Source organism: Papio anubis, chromosome 2 (assembly GCF_008728515.1).
Source record: "Papio anubis isolate 15944 chromosome 2, Panubis1.0, whole genome shotgun sequence".
Taxonomy (NCBI): domain Eukaryota; kingdom Metazoa; phylum Chordata; class Mammalia; order Primates; family Cercopithecidae; genus Papio; species Papio anubis.
In genome coordinates this window covers 163,648,855-163,674,818 of record NC_044977.1, presented here as the reverse complement: position 1 = coordinate 163,674,818, position 25,964 = coordinate 163,648,855, and the positions used below count along the sequence as shown (strand labels likewise).

At 33.7% G+C, this 25,964-nt stretch overlaps 1 protein-coding gene across 14 annotated transcripts in view; it reads left to right on the top strand.

Moving 5' to 3' along the window:
* The window catches only part of TBC1D5 (TBC1 domain family member 5), a 571,565-nt gene that overhangs the window by 194,520 nt on the left and 351,081 nt on the right, over positions 1 to 25,964 (top strand). For 13 of the 14 annotated variants that reach the window (XM_021933864.2, XM_017954351.3, XM_017954374.3 and 10 more), the window contains one exon: positions 15,017 to 15,148. In XM_021933864.2, coding sequence (XP_021789556.1) covers positions 15,052 to 15,148 — 97 coding nt within the window. In that variant the 5' untranslated portion in view covers positions 15,017 to 15,051. The remainder of the gene's footprint in view (positions 1 to 15,016; positions 15,149 to 25,964) is intronic. The other variant, XM_031662878.1, reaches the window with a different exon arrangement.

The following is a 25,964-nucleotide window of genomic DNA, read 5'->3' as shown; positions in this document are numbered from 1 at the left end:
TGATAGGATTGCTGAGAAGATTAAATGGGATAATAATACACATAAAACACAGTGTCTAGCATTTAGTAAGCATTAAGTAAAATATTAGTAATCATCACTACTCCAAACAGTTCTTAGCACAGAGAAAGACAAATGATGCTAGTTTGTTCAATAAGTATAATTGAACTGCATCATTGTTCCACAGATGACAAAGCATGGCATGACATTTTGTGATTTACTTTCAATTGTTTACTGAAGTTTACACATAGATTTCAAAATTCTAAAAATTATTTGTGCAATGATTTCATGTAAATTAGGATGGCAAGTTTATAGAACTCTAATGTACTTAGCTTTTAGACATTTTATTATGGTATTCAATGAAATTTTGGACATAGTATGCTACTCTCTTTTACCTAATTGTATACATTGGAAAAGGAGGTGTGTATTTTTGCTAGTAAAATTCCCTGGGAGTTGGGATAGGGTTTATGTAGCTTCTCTGTAGTCCCAGTTTATTCAGTTTTGTTAATTACTTCTTTTCATATACCCTTTCTGGCCTGTATCTGTTCTGTGTAGAGTTTATAGAATTGTTTTGTTTTTTAGTATTCTCTGATGTCTTGAAACATTCTTTGACAATCACCATAGAGCCTTTATTTTTTCTGACTTCAAGATATTATGTGAGCACTATGTATTGCATTCTTTTATAATTACCTCTTTCTCCTGTATCCTTTTTTCACCTTATCAGTGCTTTAATCTTTCCCTCTTATGAAAATGAAATTGAAATAGTTTTATTCCCATTTTGAGGGCTTATAAAAACGTTTTAATGTGTGTCAGATTTCTTGCATGGACAACATAAACAGTTTTGGTGTTAGAATACATAAGAACAGTTTACATGTGCACAAATCTCCTTTATGAAAAAATGGAGCCATTACAATCAACATGGATTCTGAGAGAAACCCCTAAGTCAGATCACTTTGCAATGATACTCAAGTTCATCATTTAATAATACTTTGACTATCATTTTTTAATATCAATTTTATAAAGTCTGTATATATTTATATGTTTGGGAAATTGGAATTTTTCTTACCTTTGTAAATAATGATAGTCTTCTACTACAATTGGAACATTTGCATATTTATGCTGAGAGTTCTTGACTCGTGTATCCAAGTTAATAGGTTTCTACTCCATCAGCAAGTAAGCTCATCATTTTTGAAGCTACTAATCAATTAAATTGGCCATTTAATATGGACTACAACATATTTTCTTCACATTTTGCATTATTGAATGTTTTCAAAATTTATGGTCCCATTCAGAGATGATCATACCTTAGATTCTTGTGCAGTATCATGTATAATTATTAACATTAATACAAGAGTTCAAATATTATGTTAATTCATGAGTGAAAGAGTTAACATAATATTTTATATTAAAGTAGTCTCAACAAATTAACAAAGTTCACATTTTCTTTGGATTCCCCCCCCCCCCCTACGTTATGTACTTACGTTCTTCACTGGTAAAGATAATACAGCTGATCCTTGAGCAGCATGGGAGTTAGGGGTGCTGGCCCCTATGCAGTCAAAAATCCATGTGTAACTTTTGATTTCCCAAATGCTTTGCCTACTGATAGCCTACTGTTGACCAGAAGCCTTACCAATGACATAAACAGTTTATTAACACGTTTTGTATGTTATATGTATTATACTGTATTCTTACAATACAGTTAGAGAAAAGGAAATGTTATTAAGAATATCCTAAGGAAGAGAAAATATATTTACTATTCATTAAGCGGAAGTAGATCATCATAAACGTGTTTATCCTTGTTGCCTTCACATTGAGTAGGCTGAGGAGGAGGTGGAAGTGGAGGGGTTTTGGTCCTGCTGTCTCAGGAGAGGTATATGCAGAAGAAAATCCACATGGACCAGTGCAATTCAAACCCATGTTGTTCAAGGGTCATCTGTAGTCTCAAAACTGTTTAAGAATAGTCTTGGGGCCGGGCACGGCACCCAAGCCTGTAATCCCAGCACTTTGGGAGGCCGAGACGGGTGGATCATGAGGTCAGGAGATCGAGACCATCCTGGCTAACACGGTGAAATGCCGTCTCTACTAAAAATACAAAAAAATTAGCTGGGTGTGGTGGTGGGCACCTGTAGTCCCAGCTACTCGGGAGGCTGAGGCAAGAGAATGGCGTGAACCCGGGAGGTGGAGCTTGCAGTGAGCTGAGATCGCGCCACTGCACTCCAGCCTGGGCTACAGAGCGAGACAGTCTTATACGCTCTGTTTCTACTCAGCAGCTCTTATATTCTTGTCAGAATGTTTCATTTTTCTGCTGTATGGTAGCTGATGGTTTCCACTAAGGAATTTGTTCATTTGTACCTCCTATTTTTGGGGTAATTGAAAAACAAGATTCTGTGGAGCTCGATCAGTACATTTCTGAATCACACATTTTAGTTTTTTCCAGTAGTGATCATGACACCTCTGGAAGAAGCATGTTTTTCCTTCTTTTGGGTGAATTCTTTTGGGGACCTTGTCCTTTGAGATCTCTTTTAATCCTGGAGCTCCTACAGCGGTCATACCACATATTTTCACATGAATACTTGCGATTATCTGTCTACTGGTAGGGTTGTTAGATAAAATTACAGAACTCCTTATTAAATTTGATTTTCAATAAATAATGAATACTTTTTAGTTTAAGTGTCTTAAATATTGTTTGTTTCTCTGAAATTTAAATTTAATTGGGCATCTGTATTTTATTGTTTACTTATATTTATTTATCTGGCAACCCATCTCCTGGTCTTTTTCTTAACTAAACTTTGAGAGAGAGATTGATTGTACCCTAATTCTATAACTTGTTTTCCTGTTCCCATGGTAGATGAATAATTTTTTACTGACTGAAAAAAATAAGCTAATAAACTGAAATGTTTCTTTATCTGAGTATTTATAAAGAAACTGTGTTCTACTGAGTTTGCCCTTTTCTGTGAATTAAATTCATTGAAAAAAATCATGTTTCAATGAATAATTGCAGATCTCAACCTTAATTAAAAAATCTCATCTCCCTTTCTCTTCCTTTCTCTTCGTCATCTCTCTTCCTCTTATCTTTCCAGCTCTTACTATAATTAGCTAGCATTAACAGCAAATGTTTGCTTTAGTTAAATTATTCAGAACATTTATTTTACTTGTCAAAGGTTAGATCAGGTTGTTGTTTGAACTGGTAATTAAATGCAGGCTAATATGCTTTCATATTTATATGCACTATAAGCCTGTTTCCTCATCATTCTGTATAATTTTATGATGTTCAAGGCTGACATTTCAAAAAGGATTTTGATTTTGTGGAAAAGAAAACATTCTAAGTAATGTAGTTTGTTATGTGATTTGAGAATGTCCAAAGTTGTGGTTGAAAGTAATTACTACATTTCAATGTCATTGTAACATGTAGTATCATGGTGCTAATTTTCACCAAGTAGTATATAATATTAAGCTCACTGCCTGTTGAGTTTGCATTTGATATGAGGATCAGTGCTGTAGTCGTTGGCTATAGTAGGTGCTCAGTATATATTTGTTAAGTGACTGTTTTAGGTCTTATTTATGGCATAGTTTTAAAAAAAATATGGAAAACTCAGATCTTTTATCTCAAACAGTATAATCTATATCTATTCCTCTGACATACTACAAGGTTCTCCTAAATCATTTCAATTTGTGTGATTCTGTGTAGAACAAGTATAGCTCAATTAGCCCTCATATTTGGGAATTACACTGAAGCATGTCTTTTTGTTTTTGTTGATTCATTGAATAAATGATTTTTGCAAGTTCTGGGGTGCTAGTAATTTAGAGTATAGATTAATAAAACAGGTCCCCTATCCTCACAATGGAAGTCAGTGGAAAACCAACCATTATACTAAAGAATGGTTAATGTTAAGGTAGAGTTATGCATACGGTAAGTGGACATCTGAATCAAATTGGGAGAAGGCATGTTGAGGAAGAGTACTTTTGAGTTGTATCTTAAGGGCCAGTAGTTGGTTAAGCGAAGAAGGTAAGAACAGTAGTGCCTTGCAGAGGAGCCACATGTGTGGAAGTGCTGAGGTGTGTAATTTGGTATAGTCGAAGAAAATTTAAATGTGGAGAAGTAGTAGGAGATGGTGCCCTTCTTTACTTAAAAGTAGTTTCCATTGACATTAGGAAAAAGCTCTGAATCTTGAGAAGGTCTATAAGCCATGCCTTGTACAGTCCTTTTCTGCTTCTTAAGCTCGAATATCAACCCAGCTGAGCTTGACTCCTTACACACTTTACATGAAATGTGCATGCACGGCCTCTTCCCTGAGCCCTTGTACACAATGTTTTCTCTCCCAAGAATGGTCTTTCTGAAGGATATTTGCTTGACTCCTTTGTGGTACTCATTTACACAGCCCTCTGCTTCCATCTCCTTGTGGGAGGGAGCATGTGAGCAGACGAGGTGGGAACTGGAGTGCACAAGTGCTGGAATCAGCTGTCTGCTTCAGTGCCCGTTGGGTCCATCTGTACTCACTTGGACCTGCCGAGTTCCACCCCTCACGGGAGGGAGCACACAGGTGAGCAAGTGTGGAATCCAGAGGGAGCACTTCTGGTCTCCAGTAGGAGCAAACTTTGGTCCCCACAGCAGTGTCTAGGTGGGGCTGCCTGTGACCTCTAAAGCCCCAGAGGGCATGTTACATTGTTCTTTTAGCTCTGCCCTTTGCAGACGGCTTAAATGTTAACAACTCAGTGGGCTCTCTGCCTTTTTGCATGAGATGGCTGTCCTCTGCCAGGAAGGGCAAAGAATCAGTGTGACAGCCTTTCATATCTGCACTTGTGGCTCCTGAGCTCTTGTCCAGCATCCAGGAAAAATGAGGTTGCGTGAATGAATTGAAGGATGGTAAATGTGGCGGATTTTATTGCTGATGAAAGTGGCTCTCAGTGGGAAGGGGAACTGGAAAGGAGATGGGGTGGGTAGGTAATCTTCCCCTGAATTCTGGCCATCTTCAGCTGGATTCTTTTCCAAAGTTACGCAAGCTGTCCCTCTGTAAAGCTGTCCCTTTCAAGTCAAGCCACTTCTCTCCCATGTTCAGTCATAGTCCTCCACATAGCTACTTTCTTCTCTGTGCTGACTGAGTCCTGGGTGTCCTATATTATAGGCACAGGATGGAGGGGCAGGGTGGACTATGGGTAGTTTAGGAAAAGGCAACATTCAAGTGGGAAAACAGGGATAGAAGTTCTCACTTTGGGCTGTAGGTTTCAGGTATTTCTACTTGAAGGCGGGGTTTTGTCGGGGACCCACCCTTTTCTGCTTAGAATTTCTCTGCCCCCTGTCCCTATCATGGTGCTAATTTTCACCAAGTAGTATATAATATTAAGCTCACTGCCTATTGAGTTTGCATTTGATATGAGGATCAGTGCTGTAGTCGTTGGCTATAGTAGGTGCTCAGTATATACTTGTTAAGTGACTGTTTTAGGTCTTATGGCATAGTTTAAAAAAATATGATGGAAAACTCAGATCTTTTATCTCAAACAGTATAATCCATATCTATTCCTACGACATACTAGAAGTCTTTTCCTACTCTACTGTTTTTATTTAGCTGAGATCAATATAACCTTAAAAATATGTAACAAGTAATGCATCTGCTGTCTTATGAATAATTTTTAATGTTTATTATTATTGCCAGGAATGACAACAATGAACCATAGTATACTGCAGCTTTTGATATATGATCCCATATGCTTTATTTCATCCTTATAACAGTCATGAGATAGGTGTTATATGAAATTTAGAAATATATATAATTTCTTTTTTCCGTAACATCATCTTTTATCTAGAATTTAGTGTCTTCTGAAGAGAAGATAACTGAAGTAAAAATAAAAACATCTTTCAAAATAAGAAAAGAGTAAATGCAGAATTAGTTATGTAGTATATCATGTTTGTACGTGTATGTATATATTTTTAATAAAATTGACTTAAAAGATTAGCCGCAAAGTAGTGTCTACTTTATGTCAAATATAAACGAGATGTTATTCTGAAATACTTTCAAACTCTACTTTTATAATCAAACAACTATTTTTTAATAATGTATGGAAGGATAGTTGGAAATTCCAGTGGTTAACTTTTTTCATGAATATTATTAATTTGATTGATCATTGCCTTATGACACATTCTCATCATTGACCTGTATGTGGTTCTTTTATTATTTATTTATGGATGGTTAACTTTGTAAAGCTTGCATATTGTATAACAATAATGTTTACTTGCTTCTCAGAAATTTCTTGAAGTTAAAACTTAAATGAAACACAAGGACTTACGACAGTTCTCACCCACCTTACGAGTGTGTTTATGAAGTAACCTTTTAGTCCAGCTCAACATGACAAGTGGCTTCTTTTTCCTATAACTGGATGGTCTTGCTAAAAAAGCACAATTCAGAAGTTGAGTAAAATACACAGATTTCATGTTACCTACAGCAAGAAAGGTGAGGGTTTCTAGGCAGAGGGCAAAGTTAAAGACGACTGTTTCCTACCTTTTTCTGGGTCTAATGAGTGTGACCTAGATCAGGGTGGTTGTTTGTAAAGAATGGTTTTGATTTTGGATTTTATATTGAAGGTAGAACTGACAAGATTTGCCAGTGGGTTAGATATGTTCTAGGAAAAGATTTCTGTGTGCTGGCCTGAATTTGGGCAGATAACCTGAATGATAGGAAGAGCAGAGTGTTCCCAGAAGAGGAAATGGGGATGTGCAAAGACCTAAAGAGACAATGAGCTGTATTTTTGTTTTAAGGAATAGAAGGAAGACTTATGTAGCCAGAGCATATTGAGGGAGAAGGGAGAGTGGACTCTGAGGGTTAGGCATTACCCTGAATTTAAGACCTCTTAAAGAGGAGATAAGTAAGCACTTCCCAGAGCGATGTTTAGTTTACCAGTAGCGTGAACCACATTTATAATTGTGTTGAGTGTTTTTGATGAATTAATGAATAGGTTTTATTCCTATTAGGATAATATCTTCATATTATGGGGGTACAAAGGAATGAAAAATACTTTCTCTGCCCTCAAGGAATACATAGTTTGCATTTACAAAAAGGTATGATAAGCTAAATAAGCTAAGAACTACTTATGATAAGGGTAACAGTTTATGTAAACAATAGAAGTGATATATCAAGGAATGCTTAATAAATTTGGTGAATGACAATTTCTGCTATAACATTATTTTCAAAACATTAATCATTTATTATATAACACCTTAAGGATTTTTCCTATGCTTACTGCTTTATTATAATTTATTTAATATTTTTCCTCTCATGAAATTCTTTCTTTCTTTAAATAAATTTATGTAAATAGGAAATCTTTTGGCCACAGATTATCCTAAACAAATTAGCACTTGCTATAAATAGAGGGGAACCATTAAAAAAACCTTATTCCAATAAAAAAGTATGTTTCTGCCAAGCCCAGAGGCACATCAGAGCAGGGGAAATACTGCTGTGGAAGAGCAGGGAGAAATTACTTCTAGTGGTGGTCCCTAAAGGAAAAGTTGAGTGTTGGAATTATGTACAGGATTTAGAAAAGTGAAGAGGAGAGGCCTCCTCAGGAGGAAAAGAGATGCATAAAACTGAATGGAGGAATGTGGAAATGTTTTTATGTAAGCTACTTTGGCTAGCAAGGACTGAGTGATGCTTCTTAGCTGCTGATCTTCCCTCAGTGATGTCACTTGGTACTAAAGTGACTGGTACAAATATGAATTTACAGCATTTGGGGACTTAAATAATGTTTTTAAATCCCCAACTACAGTTTTGGCTATTTGATAACGATTCCAAAGATCAAGTGTGATTTGTTTATAAGTTATGATTTTGCTGAGGAATATGTGATTTATGCTGTATCCACAGCTTACTTATTACTTGCTTTCCTTACTAGGTAATGCATTTACTCTGAGATAGTGATCTGTACAAGATGCGTACACCTTAAAACTATTAAGAATCTGTTTATCTGAATATCTCAGATTTTGAAACAGCTCACATGCAAGAAAAGTAAACTGAATTCTTTGGTATTACGTTATAGTTAACAAAGGAAACTACCCTATAATTCTTGGCTTAATTTTTGTTAGGCCACTTATTAAGTGATTGTTGTCATTTGAGGTAGCTTTGCCGTGTGACCTTAAATAAGTCACATAACTTCTTTGTGGTTTCCTTATCTGTAAAAGGTGTTATAGTATCTACTTCATAGAATTGTTGTAAGGTTTAAATGAGTTAATATGTATAGTGGTTTAAACAGCTTTGCTTCCCAGTAAGTGCTATGTGTTTGCTGCTGTTGTTATTATTTAATCAAAAGGGCTATCTTTAAGTACTAAAACTTCCTTAGGTTTCCCAGCCCTACTACTTACTAAAAACCAAGGGATAAATAACAGATTCATATGGACTTTCAGAAGGATTGCCCCACAATTGGTGAGGTGTTCCTGAACATACCCCTGGCCTCTCCACGTTTGCACCAAGGAGAGATTTTTGTTCGTTGGTTTTTTTTGGACAAAATGATTTGATTTGATGTTTGTATGAAGAGTAGCCATTTGTTCCTTTTTCATATTTTTAATTATAATCAGTTTAATATAATTCACCAAATTATGATTTCTGTTTTCTCTTTTCAAATTTTATTTTTCCGTAATTCCTAATTGAGGGTTGTATTAAGCTTGATTTTATGAAAACCATGTTGAATCGTTTAATGGCTAGAGGTAGTATCTATATAAAATAGGATATATAAATATATAAAATAGGAACAGCAAGAATTGAAAGTGTTTTCTTATGGCTACATAATAATAAAAGGTTTGGTTTTGTTCACTAGGCCAAGCTAATTCCCCAGTATCTGCATCTTTAGCATCTGCTCAGGAGATCTTTGAAACCATATGAGAATACACTGTGGAGAGCTTTCTGTTAGGCAGTTCAACTCTCATAGTGCTCAGTTTTTTCTTGGTTTATGTGGTCACGAGTGTCACTTTCTCATGACTTTATAGCATTTTAATATTGAAAGGCGAAATGCATTCTTAGTTTGTAATATAAAATATTTAAGTCTACCTGTGAACCTCTCATATTCTGCATATTTCTCATTATGTATATTGTTTATGAGTCTAGTATTTTAATTTACAGTGAATTGTTTGCCCTAAACAGCTTTTGCTGATGGCATGAAAATTATAAGAATTCAATCTGTTTTGATTTTTTTTGATCATTGTTCTTATATGTTGACCCTTATTGTAGTCTTATACCTATTTATTAGACAACACTTGGATAGTAAAATTGTGTGGTTGGTAAAAATGAGTTAAGGTTTCAGGGTTTTACCAAGGGGTGATGTTTAATATTGAATGACATGTATTAAGACAAATGCTTTTATATATAATTTATTTGGCATTGTAAATGCATTTATCTTGTGAGAAACAGACCCCCTGTTGTCAAATGAAGTATTCTGGAAAGGTTTGGAGTAAATAAATAATAAAACTACTTTGATATACAATCTAACAATATTAAATATTAAGACTTTCAGATGATTGATTTTAATACTTAATTAACTTAAAGTCCAGTGTAACCCTCTTGCATTAAAGATTGACAGAATTTAAAAATAAAACTTTATTCTTTCTCTTTCTTTGTTTTCTTTCCCTCTTTTTTCTTTTCCTTTCTTCTCTCCTCCTTTCTGCCCTTATACTAAAGACTTTAGAATATCGTTACTTCCAATCATTAAATTTACCTTTAGCTACCAACATTTCTAAATAAAAATTTTTTTAAAAAACAAGATTTTCAGTTACCCTATCTCTTAATTGTGAAAATGTAGCTTCTATCGGAGAAGCTTGCTTTTGTACCCCAAATGTCATATTTCTGGTTAAATACCTATCATGGTAAATACATGCTACCTAGAACTCATACTTATTCGTGCTGCATCCTTCTTCCCTTTTATAATAGACTCTGAAAGTAGTCCATTTAAGCTCTTCGGTATACTTTTCTTATAGGAGAAATCTTTATGTAAAGTGTGTCATATCATTTCAGTGTTTGACTTTTAGGTTTACCATCAGTCAAGAATTTAAATGAATGAAGTATGCTTATATGAGCTTTTCTGAATATGAATGTCTTTAGAGTGACACAGTTCAGAATGCTAATTCTGTGCCTAAGTATTAGAAACAGTTAAAGAGAGAATATAAGCTGAAATATATAGGATTTCATATTCAGACAGAATAAATTCCTTTTCTAGAGGTTCTGTTCATGTGATGCCATTTTAAAAGAGAAAATATTATTAAACTAACTTATTATCTGTTCAATCCTAATAGTTTGAGATTTTCACTTAGATATTGCTTGTATTGTTTGATTGATTTTTTTTTTTTTTTTTTTGGAGACGGAGTCTTGCTCTGTCGCGCAGGCTGGAGTGCAGTGGCATGATCTCAGCTCACTTCAACCTCCGCCTCCCAGGTTCCAGCAATTCTTCTGCCTCAGCCTCCCGAGTAGCTGGGACTACAGGCACGCACCACCATGCCTGGCTAATTTTTGTATTTTTTAGCAGAGATGGAGTTTCACCATATTGGCCAGGCTGGTCTCGAACTCCTGACCTCATGGTCTGCCCGCCTCGGCCTCCCAAAGTGCTGGGATTATAGACGTGAGCCACCGCGCGCGGCCTGTATTGATTTTTTTTACATGAAAAATACTGCTTTGATTTTTTAAGTGTACTTTAAAACTGCCTTCTAAGCTTTAGTGCTGAACTCTTACCCTTTTATTAAAAATTAAGTATTTGCAAAAGAAGTCTTTTCTTTCCGACAGATCACTTTTAAGATTTAATACTCTAACCTCTATACTTATGAAACCAGTACAACTATCTTAAAGATTAGTCTTGGATTTTAAATGGGAATTTTAGCCTATTTGTGAACTCCTGTGCCCAAGATAGCACTAAAACCGTATTGTAAAATTAGTTATGACTTTTTGGAATTTTGAACTCATGTGAATAGGAAAAATTGTTGTTTATGGTAAGTTTAACAAAGGAAGGAGAGGGCCTTTCCCAGATTGTGGAAGGTATATTACTATGCTTTCTCAGTCAGAAAAATTAGATTGCTTTTGTTTATTTAAAATAATTCTTAGGCATCATCATCATTTTTATCAGCCAGAGAAATTCTAGGAACAGGAAGATATCATTTAAGAGAACTAAAATCTATCAATTATGGATTTAAGTAGTCATCTACTAAGAGGCATGTTTTTGGCCTTTATATTCTTTTCTCTATATGTATCTTGCTTCTATGTAAGAGAAAAGTACGGCATGTCAAAGATAGAAGTTGGAGTTTGTGATCAAATTTAGAGATCTAATGAACCATTGTAAGTGTTACGTTTATGCTGATAAAATCCCTTAATTTTTTATAGTCTGATATTTACAGGTAAAAATTTATTCATAAATATTAAGATAGACAAATTTATTAAAGACCTTTGATATTCTGCTTTGTAATCAATCATTTTCTCTTACTGGAATGTTTATGAAACACAAATTGGGAAATTCTTAGGAAAATGATTTCATGTTTAAAAACAACATTATGTTATGATTTCACAAGGTAATCCCAATAACAGTAACCAACACACTTAAGTTGCTTTTTTAGATTCAAGAATGCTAAAATAGCTCTTTAAAACAAAACGATAAAAAAATGAAAGCAGCAACTTCTTAATCAGTTACTTTTGAATTAGGTTATTTAAATCAGCAATTAAAAGAAAACTACTAACATTATCCACACGTTTTCTTCAACAGATTGCTTGAAAATAACTCATTATTACTAGTCAGCTGGTTACGTTTATTTAATTATAAAAACATTTCAGTGTTTCATTTTCAATCTATAGGCATAATAAATTAGGATATAATGGATGCCTGATTATATAGAATGGTTGTAGACTGGGGTATTTGGTTGATTTTGTTTTCTGGTTATTGGATATTACTATACACTTGTTAAGTTCTAAAGAATTATAATTTAAGCTAAATTAACTAAATGACTTCTTGAACTTTCTCTAAGGAGTCAAAAAGACGTTAGGTATTTTTTAGCACCTTAAATGAATGTATAAATATCATTGTGTGGTAGAGTATTTTCTTCTAACAGTGTAAAGATGAGGGTTTAAAAAATACTCCTTTTAAAAATAAACTTTGATAGCACCTTGCTTGTCACTTGTCTATTTTTAATGTAGTTTAAAATACACAAAAGTCATTTATTTATTTATCTTAGGTATGTGAAACCTGTAACAGTGAAAGTGTACTGTAAAAATAAGAAATTCAGCTACTGAGATTATGAAAACATGGTTTAGGATATTAAAGAAAATTTAAGGAATCTAGCAGTTAACTTGAAATACACATTCTCAAATGTTTGCTTTTATATTTTTAAGAGTATATCAGAATATATGGAGAATATGAATCTTACATTAAAATAGTTGCCCTTGGGCCAAAAAAATTTTTGAAAAGTGTTTAATCTGTTCTACCTAGTATTTTTCTTTTAATTTGAATTATTTGCTAACACTTACAAATTAGCAGATTTCACGTAAAATTCTGGATTTCTAGCTTGTCTTGAAAAAGCTGAAGCAGAGTAAAGGATGTTCTAATTATTCATAGGCTGCATCTTTTTATGCCCCTTTTTTTACACCTGGTCTTTTTGTCACACTGACTTATTTAGAGCCAAATTAATGTAGGAGGAAGAATGTGAGCTCTAGAACCAAACAGGATGACTTCAATTTTGGCTTTAATACTTACTCCTTGTGTAATTCTAAACAGATTACTTACTCTCTCTGTACCTCAGTTTCTCTATGGTAAAATGAAAATAAAATTGACAAGATAAATTGGGTTTTAAGGAGGATGAAATGAGTGTACATGAAACATTTAGACTAGTTTTTGGCATATATTCATTGTGCATAAATGTTAACTATAAATAATAATGCTTTTTGCCTGACCTCAGTAGATACTTGAATTTGGTGACTGCTGCATAGCAGAGGACCTTGGTTCTGAATTTATTTATTTATTCAACAGAATTTATCAAACTTTGTGTTATACTCTAACCGTTCATCTACATTTTGCTGTCTTCTACTAGATTATTTTCTCCAGAGTTTCTTCTGTATAGCAAGTGCTCAGTATATGCTTATTGATTGGCGCACATAAGCAAATACTGACAACTGTCTAGATTTATGGATTTAAGATTTATAGCTTTAGATATTCTTACTGCATGTTAGCTACCAAAGTTCTTTGTTTTCCTTAATCCTCTGCTTACATTGTTTTAGCCACAATTCCAGGGCGATAGGTTTTATTAACATCTGACTGTGATTGTGTGGATGTAGAGGGTTTTGGAGACTTCTGATAAAAATTAGAACATGTATATGAGTATTTTACAAGGTGATGGTTTAGAGAGAAAGTAAATAGAATAGAGGGGCATTTTGTTTTGGTAAAAGGTCATCAAGAATTTCTGTATTCATGAACATATCTGGAGCTTTTCCTCCATAGGTGAAGACCATATCCTATAAAATTAGACACTCATTTTATTTGGACTTGCTTGTACCACTTCTTTTTACTCTTATTATTTCTTCTTCCTCTCATGTCCTTGCTGCTCCTGAAATTTAAAAGATTATGTTACTTACATTATTTTGCATGAAAATTGGTGAACTTGGTTTATTTTTTGAATGAGTTATGATTTGGGAAGATAATTTGCATCTTATGGACATATAAAATTTACAAATAGTATACCTTGGAAGTTGAAAATAATTTAAAACAAAATTTGTTCAATATGGAATAATTTATATAAGTTAGAATTGAGAGGGAAAACTTTCAAAATGACAAAAGGAAATATAGGTGGTTTTTTATAAAATCTTGTAAGTATAACACCAGAGGTGGATTTTATACTGGAGATACAGATATATTTGAGCACATAAAAAGTTACCTATGTCACAAAAATGTCATACAACTGAAAGACAGATACACTTTGAGAAAAATATATGTATCATATAACCAAGGTTTAATACCCTTACTACTTAAAGCATGTTCAGAAATCGTGAAGACAGTCATAACAATTAACTCCATTAACAAAAGACAATAAACAAATGTCAGAGAAACAGTATCTCAGTAGTCATCAAGCAAATACATTACAAAATTTGACTATCACATTGGTTCAAAAAATCAAAGAGGAAACATCCATTGTTAATGAGAATCAAGGGGAGATGAATTGTTCTATTAGGTACAAACCTTTATAGAGCACAATTTGCCAAAATCTTGTTTTTTAAACATATATTTTAATCCAGCTATTGTAATTTTAAGAATTTATTCTAAGGAAATAATCATGGATATGATACAGACATACTGCTAAAAGATATTTATTTTTGAGAGATATTTATTTTTGAGACTGTTTATAGTATTGAACAACTGAAAACATCTTGTTTACCACATAAGGAATTGGTTACATAAATTGTGCTGACTATATATAGAATGCTAGGAATCATTAGAAATTATAGACACACAATTATTTTTTTTAAACTGGGTAGGAAAATACGGAATTTAAAGTATTCATAGATTACATAGTAAGTATGTTTAGCGTGTTATGAATCATTTTAAAACCATATGTATTTTAAATGCCCAGAATAAAGACAGGAAGTACATGTGTAATACACTGAAATGTTAACACTAATATTTCTAGCTAATACTATCATGAATCATTTTAATTTGCTATATTTTCTGTATTTTGAAAGTTTCTGTTGTGAATGTTTATTATTTTGGCTGTAAAACAAAAGGATGCTCTAAATGTGAGAGTATTGTCTTTAGAATTTAGCATATTTATTGAAAATAAATATTCAAAATTGAGATAAAGATTATAAATGACGCTCAGATTTTTGAGAAATTTTTGAAATGGAAATTTTGTGTTACCTTTTTCCCTTCTTTGCATAAGCCTACCAATGTGAGGTAAAGTCCCTGGAGGCTGGGAAAAACTTGGTAATGTCTATAATGTTCATTTAATCGTTTCAGTCTTATATTTATTCGCAGTCATAGCAGAAAAAGAATTTATTATTTTTCTCTGTATTTTTTCACCTCCCAGGAAGTTACTTTTGGTGACATTGTCCAGTTCCCACAATGTATCATTCCTTATCTGAAACTAGACATCCTCTGCAGCCAGAAGAACAAGAAGTAGGCATTGACCCCTTGTCCAGTTACTCTAACAAGTCTGGAGGTGAGTTTTGTATGCCAATACTGTTTGCAGGTAGGGTACTGGTAAACCTAGCAGAGGGTCCTCAGTTAGCTGTGTCCACCCCATGTGTGTAATTCTCTTCATGAAGCTGAGCAGGCCAATGTTAAGTACGTTATTCTGGATATGTACAGAGCACCCTTGACACTAATGAATACTTCAACAAGCCAGCTTTCAGTTATCCACAGAAGCATTAGCCAAATGTTTAACGCACTGTCATTCTTTAAAAGAAGATAATAAACTGAACAATGACTTCAGCATAAAAAATGTTGAAAATGCGAAAGGGCCTTGGTCAAACATCTTTTAAAGAATCTTAAATTTTTGGTGTGGATTTTTCAGGGATTTTTTCCCCCTTCAGCAGATTGAGATTATTCCAGGATAAAAGACTTGATTCATCCTCTTTTTTTTTTTTTTTTTAAGTAACTGAAATTTGTGTTATATTTTTAAAGATCTATACGCTGAAATTTTTAAATGGTAGACAGTTAAAATGTAGACTGTATTCAGGGTCTACCCTATTATAACAATGTATCAAATGTTTATGTATCAGAACTCTATTATTTTCTCAGTATTTACTTAATGATCGTAATAACATAGTTTCTTAGACGAAAGCAATTGAGTTTGTAAGAATTCTTGAAGCTTTATCCTTAGTTTTTAAGCAGTTCACTAAATATTTGATAAAGTTCATTGACTCAGTGACTGCTTGTAAGTTTTCACTTGTGAAATGCAGGTATCAAGATTGTAAGATCTATTTTAAAACATAAATTAGTCAAAGTATACAGACAAACTGTTATAAAAAGGAAATTAGTCAAAGTAAATCATGTGTGTTATATTATTCAAAAAAATGTTTTTTTCTGTTTATACTGATGTCAAGGTCTGCTTTTAACTCATGTTTTGAGAATTTAAAAAAAGAATTGACTCCCACCTAAAATGGCTATTTCTTTAGAAAACAAACTTTATGCAGAATGTTTATGCTTTTTGTGCATCTTTAATACCTCCTACATACAAATGCCATTGTTGTTTTTAATGAAAATGGGAGAGAATTTTTCCAGCATATTTTTGTGATTTAATTTTTTAATGTTTATATTTTTTTAAAAATAAGAACTCAAGACTTATGTTTAAGATTTGATAATACGAAAATTAATAGTGCTCATTTCAATTTCAGTATTTTAATATCTCAGTGCTGAGCATGACACCTTTTCTAGTGATATTTTCTCTTAAATGTAATACTCTTAAGAAGCATTCATAGTTAAATAAATCAAATTATTTTGCAAGTACTTCTGTAAGTGGGTGTTTTAAAAGTAAATGTCTTTGTGTCAAGTGTATAAAATAGTTTCACCAAAATATTTCATACTCTTTCTGATTGCTATGGTTATTTGAGGACGTAGTTTTTGTTGTTGTTTGTTTTTTAAGTGCATATTTTTATATGGTCTATTTCATTAAATACTGAGGTTTTTTTTTTTTTTTTTTTTTTAACCTGGTTAAAAAAACATTTTAAATTAATTTTATTCTTTATTGTTTACAGGAATGAGTAGTTACCTTTACTAAAAAGGCTTTTCGTTTATATCCTAGCCTAACATTTCTATGACATACTAAGTTATTAGGACTGAATTGATGTTTAAAAGTGCCATTAATTCATTTACCCCAAATGTTCATTAACAATGTAAATGTATGCTGATGTTCTATGAGACAAGGAAGTGACTAATGACTCTTCCAACTAACAACACTTAAAATGAATAGAAACTTTAGATAGCTAATCTTGAAGTAATCAAGACCCTCATTCAGCTTGGCATCTCTGTATGCTCTAAAACAGCTGTCAACTGTTAAAAATATATACAAAACACACACACGCACACGCACATGCAGAAAGAAAGATATGTAAATATCTCGTTCTTCAAAGCCATAAAGGTTACTAACCATAGTGGGCTTTGTGCATTGTATAGGTAAATATTTTATATAAAGCATCTATTTCGTCTTCTTTGATTTTCTTTTCACAGAAAAACATGTGTTGCATTTTAATGAGGTTGTCATATTTGAAGAAAATCATCACCTTTCTATTATGTTTGTTTATTTCAATATATGTTTTCCCTGGGCTTTCTTCAAGTATTTTGAAGCTTTTTACACATTTCTGCCATAATCTTTAGGGAATTTGTTACTACTGGATGACTCATTTTCTAAGTATTTAAACACTTCACTTCAGTGGTTTGCCAGTGTAGAAATCATGTGTAATTTTTAAAAACATTTCTTGTCATAGGTTCTATTAGTAAACAAGATAAGTCTTTAATTTCTCAAATCTGGATTTTAACATTTGTAAAGAAATAGTACTGTTGAATGATTCTGAGAATTTTGGAAAAGATTAGAAAAAACAGCCTGATAATAGGAATGGAGAGAACAAACTACGTATCATTGGCTTATTTTCATGGATGGTTGAGAAAAATAGGTGAGCGAAGAAAAAAGAACTATCTGGATATGGATATATATGCAAAGTCTCAGGAGATATTTTCTGTGTGAATTAAACTTTTAACTGCTTTAACTATTTTTCCAAATAGAGAACAGCATAGAAAATATGACATTTTCTGTGTGCTCTATTCAGTTTAGTTTACATTAATTACCACATAAAATTTCAAGATCTATGATCAAAGTTTAATAACTGACAAGTTACTAGTAATTTAGTTAAAAACAAAAAAGCAAAAATATTTGTTAGGCTATTTATGATTATTTGTTCTTAACCTTTAATGACCAATAAAATGAAGAAGTAATCACTTTATTTTAAATTTAAGATAAAATCAAAATTCAGGTGTACGTAATCTATTAATTATATAATATTGTTGGAATCATTTTCACAAGCTTATAAGAGGTTGGAATGTCATCAGTGATGAGAGAAATTTTTCTGTAGTAGATCCTTTGTTAGTCTGTTCTTATGTTACTGTGAAGAAACACCTGAGGCTGGGTAATTTATAAAGAAAATAGTTTTAATTGGCTTATGGTTCCGCAGGCTGTACAGGAAGCATCTCCTGGTAAGGGCCTCAGGAAGCTTACAATCATGGCAAAAGGCAAACCAGGAGGAGGTATGTCTCAGGAGTAAGAGACAAGGGGGGATGTCCCAGACTCTTAAACAACTAGATCTCAAGTGAACTGAGAACTCATTTGTCACCAAGGGGATGGTGCAAAACGATTCATGAGGGTCAGACCCTGATCCATTCACCTCCTACCAGGACCTTCCTTCAACACTGGGAGTCACATTTCAACATGAGATTTGGAAGGGATGTACATCCAAACCATATCAGGTCTCTTTTGAGAATGGCATTTTGTTAAACATTGCTAAAGTTTTTAGCTTAAATTTTGTATGTCACAGTATTCACCTTCTTACTTAATAGCTTTTATATATTTAAATAATTACCTAACCTTTCTTTGCCTTTTTATATACTATCTGTTCCAAAGCTTTCTTTCTATAGTCATTCATAAAATATTTGGCAACTTAAAAAAAATCCAAGATGTTCAGAATCCTGCCAACTCCGTTTTGCTTCCTGTAATTTTGTTTTTTTTTCTAAGTATTCCTTTCTTTCCATTACAATGACATGTTTTAGAACTAGAAGGGTATGTCCTGGCTTTATTAATGAAGAAATTGGTAATTTATAATAGTTGACTGATGTCAATATAATAAGGTGATGCTGTCCTATTATGATCTTTAGTGTTGTTTTCCATATAGTAGAGGTGGATTTAAATTTGATTAAAAGTTGGGTTTGTTCTGCTGAAGATATCTAGATATCTGGCTAAAGTACAAAAATGGTGTCTGAAGTACTGTAAACCCTACTCTGGGCTAATTAGCTGGAGTCATCTTAGAGATGAAAAAGTCTTTTTACTTTCTTCCCTGGCTTACAACTCTTTAGTGACTTCCCATTATATTAACAATAAAATCCAGACTGTTGACTGTGATGTGCATGGCTATCTTCTTGTCTGTCTGGTCTTGCTCAGATATGCTAAGCCAGCTCTAAACTTTGGGCCTTCACACGTGCCATTTTTCTGACATTATTTTTGATTCATTCAGAGCACTCAACAATATATAATCCTATATTAATTTGTTTCCTTGTTTATTTTTTGTCTCCTTGTCTCAAATGTGAGCTTTATGAGGGCGGGAATTGTGTTGAAACTGTATGTATACCTGGTGCTTGGCACATGGGCACTGCTTAGTAAATGATGAACGAACAAACTGCGTTGTTTTATCAGTTTGAGTACCTTCACTTACGTTAATTAATAATTGCTTAATTCCTCTTTCCTCCATATGTCTTTCTCTTTCCTATCTTAAGTTATAATGTATGAACTCCATTTTATTGTCCCTGATAATTCTAGCACTTGAATTTTCTCCTTTTAGAGTTTCAAAAGTTAATATACTCTCCTTTTTTATCCTCTGTTCTCTTTGACCTCTTTTCCTTTGAAGTTTCTCCTAAAATTCACTTATTCCATGTTTTCTTTTAAATATAACCCATCTCAGAATTTGCATAAAACCAAATGGGCAGACAGTTTTCTGGCAAATAAATGTCAAGTTATGGTAATTAAGAATTAATCAGTTAATGCACAGCAATAATCACTTGGCAAAGGGAAAGCTAAGGAAATAAATTATTACTTTTCTAAGAAATTTGTGGCCATAATTTGGGAGCATAGACTACGTGTAGTTTGCTTACATTTAATACACATGTTTAATACACATAGTTCTTAGTGAACATTTTGTGTAGATAGTATTCTTGATACCTGGTTTCTTAAACTTACTAACATGGTATATAGCAAATATTGTTTATTTTTTATATGAAATATGATAGAACCAGTAACCTATAGTAGTGGCAACTTTTCTTAAGTTTAAAACACTTTTAAAGTTTATTTTTTGTCATTCAGTAAATATTTAAGTGCCTTGCGTGTGCTAGGCATTGTTCTAAGTGCTGGAAATAAAACATTGAAAAAGATAAATATAGTCCCAGATACCATGGTGTTTATGGTTAGTAGCCAGATTTGGGGGTACCCAGCAGAGAAAAGTAAATGATCATTGAAGATAGAGAATGGTAAGTGCTTTCCTAGAGGAATTAACAGTTGTACAGTGAGTGCATTGGTGGAGAATCCAACTGTGGTAATGGTGGATCAAGGAAGGTGTGATGTCTGTCTAAGTCACAACCTGAAGGATGAGTAGCTGTTAGCCAGATGATTGTAAAGAGTTTGTGCTATGAGCTTGCCCTCCACTAAACGTAAAGAATTTCAGTGTGATTAAAGGTTAGAGTTCAAAAGGAGAATGACTGCAAATGAGACTGAAGACTAGAATGAAGCTCCCTTATACTAAGAACAGTGGGTATTTCAGTGAAAGAATCGTGTGGCCAGATTTGCATTTTACAAAGATTATTCTGGCTATAGTAGGGTGAATAAACTACGGTGTTGGGGGCAATACTAGAAGCTGAACAATCATTTCAGAAGCCATCCAAACATTCTAGGTGAGATGATAGTGGCCTGTATTGGAAAGTATCAATGGAAATAGAGAGAAGTGGAAACATTTGAGAGTTATTTAGGAGGTAGAATTAACAGTACTTGATCTAGTACCTTACTGGATATGGGGAAATGGTAGGGGAGTGAAGTTTGCAGTGACATACAGTTTTCTGAGTTGACTAGTTAGGTCTATGATAATGCCAGTACTGAGACAGGGAAATCTAGAGAAAGAACTTTGTGTGGTACAGGTGGGATAGAGGGCTACAGAGGACATGACATTGGATGTTCAGTTTCAGATGTGAGTTAGAAGTACCTTAGAGCATTCAAATGAAGACACCCTGATGATTTTGATGTATGGGTCTGAAACTTAGAATTGGGCTGGAGATAAAGATTTGTCAGCTTACGTATGGTAGCAAAAACAATGGCAATGATTGTGATTACCTCATAATAGCATGTAGGCCAAGAAGAGGACCTAGGACCAATATCTAAGGAAAGTCATTTAAAGACCTTGTAACAGAAGAGGATCCCACAGAGGAGACTTAAAAAAAGAGGCTGGGGAAGTAGAAGGAAAACCAGGATAGTGTGATGCCAAAGAAGCTAAGATGTCAAGGGGAGAGTGAGCAAAACTGCCAGAGATTACTAAAGTTAAGAAAATAGAAGTGTCCAGTGAACAAAGTCATTGTGGTTGTGATAAGCACAGTGCTTTTTGTAATCTCAAGAATCCATATGCCAGCACTCTGTATATTTCATATAAATGATGTATGTATTCTGTACTAAACTGACATGAGGAATAGAAGAGAAAAGGTACAACAGTATTAGGAAAAGTGAAAATCAGTGGAAGAAGAGTTCTGTGGTCTTGGAAGTATAGAGGAGAGGCAGTGTAGAGCAAAGACAGGAAGAGGGACATTATTGTCTGTTGTAATAATAGAAGGGAAAGAGAAAAGGAGGTGTTTAGGTGCAACAAGTTCATGGGTTTGATGGCAGAGTTGAATGAGATATCACTGACGTTTTAATCTCTTGTTTGATAAGTTAGGGTGACATTATTTGCTGACAGTGAATCACAAGGCGAAGCATGTGAAGATCTGTGGGGAGTAAAATAGGTTAAAGTGGGTTGATAAGACATAACCTTGGAGTCAGGTTGAAATGGGACATCATATTTATGGGTGATTCCAGCTTGTAAATGTATGTGATTATGTCCAGCAGAATCCAGCATCTGGGATTTAGCCACAAAGAAGAACAGCCAGGGTTTTTGTCAGGGCTGTATAACAGGTAGACAGTAGGCAGGGAAGTTGATGGTTGAAGAATTCATTGATGGATTGAGAATATAAGGAAATGTGCTATCATGGAAGGTGGTTTGCAGAGGGCAGGGTAGAAAATTTTAGAAGGGATGGAGTCAAGGGAGAAGGAAGAGTAGTGTGGTTATGGAAGTCTTGCAGAGAATGTGGGAGCAGTAGGGCCAAAATTCTGCTTGATGTCTAGGAGTAACAGGGATGGTGAGGGTAGTGGCAAACTTTTCACAGTGATACCTAATAATCTAAAATGTTGTGTATTTTATATTAAATGTGCCTATCTATGTTCTAAATTCCAAAGAAAATAGTAACATGGTCTTTTATCACATCTCTTAATAATTCTTATGTGTTTGATAAATGCATTAATTTGGTGAAACATTGTGTGGTAGTAGCCAATAAAGCAGCTCAATGCTCCATTATTTTTGTGTAATAATTTGGATCTATAATGATTTGGATGTGGCTTGGTTTGATGTGTCTAATAAAAAATTCTCCCTAGATATCAAGGAAAATGCAGCTTGCATAGATGAAAAACTGTAAGTTAGACTGTAAGGTTATCAAGGAAACTGGTAGCTTTATTCAAGACAGATTGTTAAATAAACACGGGAGTGACCTGGAAGGTTTTGAATGCAGTAACAAAGAAAAACAATGCATGGATTTTTAAAATGTCTCTTTAAGAACAGATTTTTCAAGTGGTATAACAGTTGGACAAAGTGACATCCGAGAGCAAAGAACATGCCAAGCCTAGTTCCGCTAAATTAAACTGCTCAAAAAGAAATTGGATGTAAGAGACTTCATTTCGAAAGACTATGAGTTAGAGATCTGTGAGTCATCCTCCAGAAATGCCAATTCAAGGTATGAGACAAATAAGAAATCAAAGGAAAGAGGAAGGAGAGAGCTAAGGATTGATTTGTAGAAAGTCCCCATGATTAGAAATTGGATAGAGCAAGTATTTTAATAGTACTTACTGGAGGAATAATCAAAGTAGAGGAAAGTCACAGTGCCAAAATTACAGAAGCTACAGATGTGAGAGCTTCCAGAAAGTTCAAAGTGAGCAGTTTTTCAAGCGTTATGTAGGTTAAAGAGAGTATAAAAGGAAGAAATACATGATTTGGTGATTGGAAGACTATTGATTATCTGTTAGGGATTAAGTCATTTTTAAGAAACCACTAACTCATTTGAGTGGTTGGAGGCAAAGGAAGTGAACTCAAAAATCTGATTCCAAATTCACATTAAAAAGATAGTGATTAAATATCAATGATGAATATTTAGATGGTGAAGAATATTCTTACTCTTTAATGTTAGATTTGGGTGATTGTATGTATGGTTTTTGTATTTATGTTCTTACAGTGTGTTGAGAACCTCACTGCTGGTAAAATCTAGATCCTTAAAATTTGAAAAAAAAAAGTCCTCTCTGATCTTACTAATGATGTTTTTTTCATTGAGTTGTCCATATCTTATGAATTAGATCTACTTTTCAGTTTTATTCAAAATCTTCCATTGATGTAGCAATTCTCTTTATTTGCTTGAGGGGAGATAGGCTACTTTACAGTTACTTTAGAGTTGGATTTGTGTGAAGAGTCATTGAACCACCTTGCAAATACCTTGATGTTACTCATTTCCTAGTGTCCTAGCAGCAACGAAACCTCACTACTGACCTGACAGGGAAACAGTAGTCTTGCAATAGCCCTTATCCACTACCCCTTTAGGCAATTTGGTCTGCAAAAGGATATCCATATCTTAAGATATATTCTCCACCATCCTTTCTAGTATCCTGGAACCCCAGACATGGGAGGTTGTGTGATGGTAATTTCGGTTGATTGGTCTTGACACAACTAGAGCAGACACTGGCGATTTAGAGTATTATCTTAAAAGCTAACATACAAAACAAACATTGAAGTAAAATGGTCTATAATGGAGCTTTTATCAAAGAGTTATGTTGGTTGCTTTTTGTTGATACATTAACGGGGCCAAAAAATACAGTAGAGTAAGGGTTTAGATTTTTTTTTTTTTTTGAGACAGAGTCTCACTCTTTCACACAGGCAGTGGTACAATCATGGCTCCCTGCAGTCTTAACCTGGCAGGGTTCAGATGGTCCTCCCACCCCAGCCTTTGGAATAGCTGGGACTATAAGAATGCGTCACCACGCCCGGCGAATTTTTGTATTTTTTTTGTAGAGATGGGGTCCTGCGTGTTGCCCAGGCCAGTCTCAAGTGATCCACCCACCTGGGCCTCCCAAAGTGCTGAGATTACAGATGTGAGCCACAATGCCCTACCTGGAATTTTTAAATGATGAAATAACCCAGCTTTCAGCCCACATGGCTTAGGAAAGTATATCAGTTATCACTTGACTTCTCACATGTTAAAGCTCCGTTTTATTGATTTATGCATTGAAATAGATTTCTCCTTCATGGCTTGGTAGCAAAATGAATAACTAGGTCCTTACAAGTATAATTCTCTCCCTCCCCAGTGCTTCTGTTAACTCCTTTCATAGCATTAGCCATTTAAAAAAAACTATCTACTGCAACTACTGGTCTTTAAGATTACAAGCTTTCTTTCTTTGAGATCACTCAATTAGAGGGAAGACTTGAATATCCAAGGGAGGATAAGAGGAATGCAAGAAAAAAATTTAACTTTACTCTGGGAAATCACTCAAGGACTTCCTTAATCACTCTTTTATATCAGTGCCCTCCCCTGCCACCCCCAACCAAAGTAGAGGTTCCCAAAGACCTATTTATCTCCAGTTCATGTCTTAAAATTATCCCCTTACTTTGCTATATAACAGTCACCAATATAATAAAACAGCCAATTTTTTTAAATATAACTGATATATTTTGGTAAAATTCTCTTTAAATGTATTTGAGTTTTTAAAAAAATATTTTACTGTTACATGTAGATATTTATAACTTTTCTTGTAGACCTAAGTTAGGCCCATTGTGTGTGTTTCTCTTTAGGAGGTTTAAAAAATTATTATGTATTACAACAGTCTTTTTGAATAGTGAGCACAGTAGTCAATTTAATGTGCAGAGCCTACATTACATTACTTTAGTGTATTGTAGCAGATTATAAATTATATGTCTCATTTTTGGTAAAAAGAGATGTGTTATTGTGGTATTTTTATTACTTCAGTAATTGTCTGTTTTTGAGTTTTTAGTGTTTCCACCTAAGCTTTCCACAATGATTCTTTGACATTGTTCTGTTCTTAAAAGACATCTCACCAAAAGCTTTGATAATACACTTTGCCCTATCAATATGTCATTAATCTAAGCTCACGTATGTTTTGTTCTTAACTTGGCATTCTATGAGAATTGAAAATAAATTAGTTCACCATCACGGTATACTTTTGCTGGAATGAGGGCTTCTTTGTTAATCGAATAGTTGTTTTGAAACTTGAAATCTTTTTTTTTTTCATACAATACTAGTATTTTATTCTGGAGTTTGGGTAACTCCTTGAATTTCCTGAGAAGGAATTCCATATGAAGTATATAGGAAAGCACAAGGGCTGGAATATTATGCTAGCTTCAAACTGATTTTACATTTTAGGAAAATTTGAGTGTTTTAAATGGAAGAAATTAAGAAAATGATAAATCGTAAAAATTATGTGAAGTTATTTACTTTAAGTGGATATTTCTTTTACATCTCCAGTATTTAGAATATAATTTACTTACTTCCTTGGAAACGATCTGATATTCTACCACTTGATAATTTTTGTATTCCTATAAATTACAGTGACTGTTTTGTTTTTCCTGAACTTACAAATACTTTTAATTTTAGTCAGGGAAAAAAAATCTCAACTAGCTTTGATTTATCAACAGATAATGAGAATTTACCTTTACTCACTCAAGTCAGAGATGAGGCAATATATGAGCCAAATAATCTTTTATATCATGGCAATATGTGTACTTAAATAATTCTCCTACTTTCCTTCTCCTGTTCTTTCTTCTTCCAAATGTAGAAAAACTTAAATAATAATTGACTTTCTAGCATTGGTATTTAGTGAAAATTTGAATGGAATAGGACTGATTTTAGCCAAGCATAGACCACTACATCAA